The 7,444-nt window shown below is 44.4% G+C and overlaps 1 protein-coding gene across 1 annotated transcript; it reads left to right on the top strand.

The window, feature by feature from the left end:
• Positions 1 to 2,591: 2,591 nt before the first annotated feature.
• On the top strand, positions 2,592 to 6,053 carry sox4b (SRY-box transcription factor 4b). The gene has a single exon (XM_058747688.1). It carries the CDS (start codon positions 3,086 to 3,088, stop codon positions 4,208 to 4,210), a length of 1,125 nt encoding a protein of 374 aa, XP_058603671.1. The 5' UTR covers positions 2,592 to 3,085; the 3' UTR covers positions 4,211 to 6,053.
• The last annotated feature ends 1,391 nt before the right edge of the window (positions 6,054 to 7,444 follow it).

Below are 7,444 nucleotides of genomic sequence, written 5' to 3'. Positions count from 1 at the left end.
GATTATTATTATTTTTTTTAACTATTAATGCTTTAAAGCTTTTTCAAAATGACATTACACTTAAGTACATGAGAGACAGCATTCTGCAGAGGCCAACTAACATCATAAAAAAACCTAAATCTAATCTAATCTCTGTCTGTCACACTTCCATCCAACCTTGGCACCGGCAGATGTTCACACTACCCTTGCTGAACTTTCAAAATCAAAGTTTGACAACAAAAGTCTGGTCAGTAGGCATGCTGGGATCTGCGTCTGGAAATGATTAACCGGGCATCACCAGACAGCTTCTCGGCCGATAAGATAAGATGCGTCTGAAGCAGCTGTCCAAATACACTTTGCATGATATGATGATCAATATCTTCATTATAGTGCAGCAGATGTGTGCTTTCTTGTCAGTGCGTGACACAGATTTATGTACATGTGCGACCTACATATACACAAGGTGTCTGTGTCTAAACAGTCAGCTCAGAGAAGCACATGGAGCTGACTGTGCACACATGCACTCTGCATATGTGTTCTCAGAGCGGATCAATTACTCATCAGTGATCATTAGACGTGTTGGCTGTGCAATGCAGAACCGCAGAATGAAGTGAAATAACTGGGCAGATGACATTATATGTCAAGCAATAACAGTAATGGCCTGTAGTCTATACTTCATTAAAACAGCATTATTCTCATTCTTGTACAAGTATGCATGCTGCTTTTATGACCTTGAATTAATGTAGAGACTACATATTTGTAATTTTATTTATTATGCCTTCTGATTAAAACACTGTTAAAATGGTTTTACCAGAATTCTAGTTGTAGCAAAAAAATATACACTTCAAAATGACATTGGATCACTTTTGGCAATAAATAAAGATGAACTAAAATATATAAGGCTGTATAACATTCATTGTCGATGTACTCTTTGAAATGAATGGCTGACTAAGTTTACAACTGCGTCTTTGTAAGTCTCAGCCTAAACACAGGCCGTTCAGTTTAATAGTACACTCGCTAAAAACTGGATATGCCAGTGACCATGCAATAATACTGCCAATAAATCAGATAGTAGGTTATAGTTATAATGCTGGTTTGTGTGTTATAGACGCCCTGCACCTGCTGCTTTGCCATTTGCAGGTTTACAGTCGTGATCTGTTCAGCTGCGCCACGCGCAACACCAGCCATAAAGTAATATATGCAAGGTACACCCCACGGGAATAAAGATAACGTGTTTTATTATCATTATTTACACACGTCCATGGTGCGTTTATTTGTAGGTGTGCTTTAACATATTTTAATCAAATTGGCTATAATGTTTTGAAAAGATGCAAAGAACGCAAGGTAATACATATAACGTTTTTTTTTTTTTTTTTTTAAGATATACAGTCATGTTTTATTCCTAAACTAAGCAATAAGCATGATGTAATTATGTCATATTACGAGAGAAATGTTTATTGTATTAACGTGCTGTTCTACGTGTTCTGATATGTGTCGTATCGTTTTATGGCTCCATTTGAACAATTAATATTCTCCTCATGACCCGTGAACACAAACCGCAGTGAAGGTTTCAGTGGCTGATTTACGGTCGAGCGAGATGCCTGGCATTACTCTAAAGACCTCACGCCTGAGCTTATGTTTCGGGTAAACGATAACAAGGATGTGAGGCAAACCGTTGTGAAATATCTCTTGGATGGTCGTTATGTAATTCTTAGACAAATATACATTCTGTTGCATTAACGGCAAACGAACTGCGCGCCTTGGCTCCACTCCGCCATCTAGCGTCAGTCACTGCAGGCCAGCGTTTGGACCAGCGCCAGGCTCTTGTCGGGGTAAATAACAAGTGTTCAAACCGAACCCGTTTACGACCGTAGACCTCCGGACAGTCCTGGTCAAAACATGCAGCAGTCTCTGAAGCACTATTGCACGGGCAGGGGGAGGAGGTGGTGACATACGATGCAAACTTGTTCTAGTGCGTTCAGCGAGCTCAAGTCGTCTAGAGAGTGTTGCTTAGCCTTGACTTTGATAACGCACACTGCTGCTGCTGCCTCTTGTGTTTAAGGTTTGGGGCGTGCGTTCTGTGACAAAGGACCGCCCTCTTCAGATTCCGCCACAACATTACTGCGCACAGACTGAACTCGCTCACACTGTCCACCCCGCACAGCCCTGAGCTGAGAGACCAGCGGCAGATACTGATGATCAGTACACAGAAAGTCAATTTTAGGCTATCAGTTATTCATGGACAGCACACTTTAATTTCTATCGACGTATTGGCTATTTAATATTGTTTTGTTTCTTTACATGTGAGTGAATGCAGTCTGATATAGACACCTCCAGACTTGTTTTCTCACTCTAAGCAGAATGTGTTTTTATTTCTAAGGTTTAAAAGATCACGCCTCCTTTGTCCACATGCAAAAATGAAAAATATACATCAGCGTGTACCTTTAAAACTAAGTTTGTCGTGTATACTGGAATGAGGTCAGACCCAAAGCTCCTCATTGCACGCGCTGATTATTATTAGATTCCTTTTTGCGCCAATGAAAAGAGAGTGGGCGTGTTTTTGGCTCGGGGAAGGGTAGAGACAGCCGCTGATTGGCCGGCCGCCGTCGCTATTATACAATTGGAAACGGATAAAGCCGCATGAGGCAGAGAATAGAAGTGTGTTGAAACTTACAGACTGCTTTTAAGAGACGGACACTTGTGCTAGCATTGCATCCTGGTTTTCCCGCATGGTTTGAAGGGGGGAGGATATGCAGAAGGAGTCAGATATCTTCCGAAACTCGAGCAGAGCTTTGCTGCGTCGCAGCGCACACACTAACCCTGAGCCCTCGCACAGCTGCGCTCATACACAAACTTTCCGCGGCTCATCGACTGTTACAGCATTATTACTGGATGCACGGACACTGTGGAAAGCGGACACGGTTTCAGCTCCGTGAACTGTATGATAAAGCCCCGAAACAGAACTTTAGACACGCCAAGCCACCGCACTGAGCACGACTGAAAGCGTGCGTGTGGTGCACCAGCTCTCCTCAGGACTATTATCAGACTGAGTTTTCTTTGGCGACACGTTGGACTTGAGAGTGCACGCTCTCAGACCGCTGTAGCGATGGTCCAGAAAACAAGCACCACGGAAAACCCCGATGCGCTGTTTGCAGGGGACTCGTCCGATTCCGGCGCGCTGGATCTGGACATGGCTTCTTCCCCGACCCCCGGCTCCACGGAGTCCGGCGCGGACAAGCTTAACCCCGGCTGGTGCAAAACCCCCAGCGGTCACATCAAGAGACCAATGAACGCGTTCATGGTGTGGTCGCAAATCGAGAGGCGCAAGATTATGGAGCAGTCGCCGGATATGCACAACGCGGAGATCTCCAAGAGACTCGGCAAGCGCTGGAAGCTCCTCAAAGACAGCGACAAGATCCCCTTCATCCGAGAGGCGGAGCGCTTGCGGCTCAAGCACATGGCAGACTACCCCGACTACAAGTACCGGCCGAGAAAAAAGGTGAAATCGAGCGGCTCCAAGCCGAGCGAGAAGGGAGAGAAGATCAGCGGGAGCAGCTGCGCCGCAGCCGGCTCCAAACCGGCCAAGAAGAGCGGCAGCTCCAGATCCACGAGCAAGCCGCACAAAATAGTCCTGGCCGGCGCCAAGGCAGCGTTCCCCGCGGATCACCACTCTCTCTACAAATCCAAGTCTGCGGCGGCTTCCAAGCAGATTCCTGACAAGAAGGCAAAGCGGGTGTACATTTTCGGGGGCGGCAGCGGCATAAGCCCGTCCTCGGCAGCCGTGCCCGGCAGCCCGACGCTGAGCAGCTCCGCCGAGTCCAGCGACCCGCTGAGCCTGTACGAGGACGGAGCCAGCAGCGGCAAAGAGGGCGCCGATTCCCCCAGCAGCGCGTCCTCGGACCGCCACCGGTATACCGGCATACGGGCGTCCTCGCCCGCTCCGTCCGCGTCGCACTCCTCCTCCTCTTCATCGCAGTTCTCCTCTTCCTCCGACGAGGAGCTCGACGACGACATGCTGGACGTTAACCCGAGCCCAGGCTTTGACAGCATGTCCCTGGGAAGCATCGGCTCGTCGGTGCTGGACAGAGACTTTGACATGCACTTCGAGTCTGGGGCTTCTCATTTCGAGTTCCCCGACTACTGCACGCCGGAGGTGAGCGAGATGATTTCTGGGGACTGGCTGGAGTCCACCATTTCTAACTTGGTGTTCACGGCTCACGTGCTGAACTAGGGGAAATGCGTCTGAGGAAGAACACTGAACACAAGGGATAGCAGACAAGTGTGTTTGTTTGTAAAATAAGCCACCGTGTGAAGGCTCCAGAAGCTACAACAGAAGCTGCGGTGCTTTGGTGAAACGCGGACAGGATGGAAAAGCGAAGCCGCGCGTCAGACGCTTTGTCGCGGCAGGGCCGGAGTCATTTCCCCGCGCTCGGAGCGAGAGGAAGAAATTCATAAGGAGTGCTTGAGAAAACATGTTCTGAACTGGAAAACTGTGATTGATTTGCACGTACACGAAGGCGGGCTTTGGTCGTCTGTTTAATCATTTTTACTTCAAAAGAGACGTTTATGAACTTTAACCATTCGCCTTGTGGACTTGATTGTTTAAAGAGGTACTGAATTATAGGCTGATTTTCAGCACGGCGGATTTATTAACAAGGTGGGTTGACAAAAGGCAAGCCGTTTTTTTTTTTTTTACATAAAGAAAAAGGAAAAAAAGAACGCATGTTATCTGTCCTCTCTTGTATTGAGATTTCTGTAAGACTGTCGAACAGTTAAACTAGCGTTAGGGTTATTTATATGGATAGATGGCGCTATGTTTGATTTCCTACTCGCAGGAAAAAAAAAAAAAAAATCACCAGCTGTTTTCATTCTTAACTTCAGGATTCAAACACAAGCTCAACTCTGTGCTGAACTTTATATACTACTTTCTACAATTCAGGACCAAAACGCTTAAGTTTCCGAAGCTGTTAAGCAGAAATGCTGTTAATTTTGTCATGGCTGTTTCCTTTTCTGTGTTCTGCAGATGCCATTTTTTATATGGATGTATTTATATACTGGCCAAACAGTTCGTCTTATTTTTATGTTCTTGTAAGATCCCCCGCATCTGTCTGTCTGTCTCCTTCTCCGAAGAAGGGCTAGAGTTTTAACCTTTGTTTTTTTATATTTAAATGTAGACTTTTGACACTTAAAGAGAGGAAACGTTTGATTATTTTCTCAGTGTATTTTTGTACAAATATATATAAATGGGGGGGTGTCGATCGGTGTTTTGGATTTCCTAATTTGAAGAGCCAGGTGGGTCGGTGTCTCTGAATCGACCTCCTGTTTCATGTTTACAGTCTCAATCTGCAGGCGTCTTAAAGAGACACACACACACACACGCACACACGCACACTCTCACTCCCAAACCCAGTTCAAGCCAACATGTGCTTCGTTTTTACATTTTCTCTGAGCGTGCCGAATTAAACCGATTGTAGCTTTAAAACGAGCGATTTTCTTGGCGTTTTATATCTTGAGAAACCACTGGATGGAAAATCGTTACACATATTCAAATGGTCCATTTGAGTTTCGCGACGATTATGTACTGCGTTCCTCATTGTATTTGAATATTTAATCTTTTCTACTTGTCGGATAAGTATAGCTAATTGTTTTAGTATCTTAAGGCATGGTGAATAGATTTGTATTTCCGATTCAGGTTTATAGCTGTTGTGTTAAAAAAAAAAGAAAAGAAAAAAAAAAGCATCTTTGTACAGCTGTATCATAGGCAAAAGATTGTGTGTTTATGTATGTTGTTGCGCTTTATCTCGACAGGCACTATCTTTATACATCCTTGCGTAGCCTTTTCTTAATTTCAAGATGCTTGTTAAGGATTTTTATATATACAGTTGAAATATATTAACTTTATTTTCATCCATTCTGTGCAATATGCTGTGTAGAAATCTTGTTTTGTCTAATCATGCCATAACACATGCCAGCTTATCGTGTCAAGTCACTGCCTGTCAGATTGTTCATATACTCCTGTACAGAACTTTTTCATAAAGGAAATAAACTCAGCTGGAACTGAACCCTAAACACTGCGCCGTTGACTCACTTTCTCATTTGCATACGTGGGCGTGTCTCTCTGTGCTCCACATGAGCCGTCTGTCTTGTCTGTTTGGACTTGCAAAGCACATATTACCTGCCTCAACGATTTTTTAACGCTCACATAACAGCAGCTGCGCGTTGCTTTAGTAAGTGGCTTTTATATCTGAGCAAGTTTATAAGTGTCTGCAGGTCAACATACAATACGCCTCACGGTGACAGTAATTTAATGTGCGTGCGCCAGGTCACTGCAGTTCACATGCTCCTTGATTATGAATGCACACAGGCGCATCTCCACAGAGCGCACTGAAAGGTGATCCATGTGGCGTGATGCACTCAGTGACTGGCTGGCTGGCTGGCAGACTCTCCTCCCCTTCCCCAGACAGTCTGGGCTCTCAGAGAGGGGGATGGGTTGCTAACGACTGCATGCATGATATTTCTCCTGTACTGCCATAAAACTACACCCACACGCACAGTACATTTAAGAATGCATATAAACGAATCAAGTGGCATTGGAAGAGCATGCATTCAAACGATTCTGCATTGTACAGTCTGTGCACACGGCTCTCGCCGGTGGTGTGGGAGTTTCCTGAGCGGCCGATGAACAGCTCAGCAGGGCTCTTTGGACAGATCTGCTCTCCAGAGGGAGGGGTGTCAGACAAGAAGTGAAGAGAAACCTGCCTGTCTCTGAGGACTGCAGCAAAGAAAGCTCAGATATTACATTGTAAGTACCCTCGGTGCAGCTTCGCGTGGGTGCAGCCTTGTCTTGTAGGAAGCACATTATATTACTGTTTCCTCCATAAAAAGGAATAGGTTTATCTTTCATAATACACTTCTGGCAGCTGCTAGAGTGTAAAAGAAGACAGGCACCGGTTTCTCCATTTTCATTGTCTTACAAAATCACAGCAGAGTCGGTCTCATAGTATCTTTTATGATGTGTGGCCAAATATAGGCCTAACATATCATTGTAAGCAGTGCTGCACTAAGTGAGAATACATCCGATTCCTTTTACTGATCTGCTGTTGTTGTTGCCTCTGCAAATAGAATATGGTTATTAATGCAGAAAAAGTTACACTGTACTGACTATCTTGATTTTTGTGTTTCAGTCAATAACGCGGGATCAGACATTTTAAGTGATCATTAATTATGAAATTATAAATGTAATATTTTTTTGTCAACAACTGGCCTAAGAAATAAGTGACAATGACTAATCATACTATTATAGTTACCCATTGCATTTTATTGAATTTATATTGAATTTTTATGCGCTATCTTTCAGGATGAACAAGATCAATTTTGTATGTCCAATTGTCAATATGATTTTTTATATAGTTTGCCTTTTTGGATACAGTTTGGTACTGAATGTGTTTATAGTAATATTTCAAAT

The sequence above is a fragment of the Onychostoma macrolepis genome, chromosome 16 (assembly GCF_012432095.1).
Source record: "Onychostoma macrolepis isolate SWU-2019 chromosome 16, ASM1243209v1, whole genome shotgun sequence".
Taxonomy (NCBI): Eukaryota; Metazoa; Chordata; class Actinopteri; order Cypriniformes; family Cyprinidae; genus Onychostoma; species Onychostoma macrolepis.
This window is presented reverse-complemented; position numbering and strand designations above follow the sequence as displayed.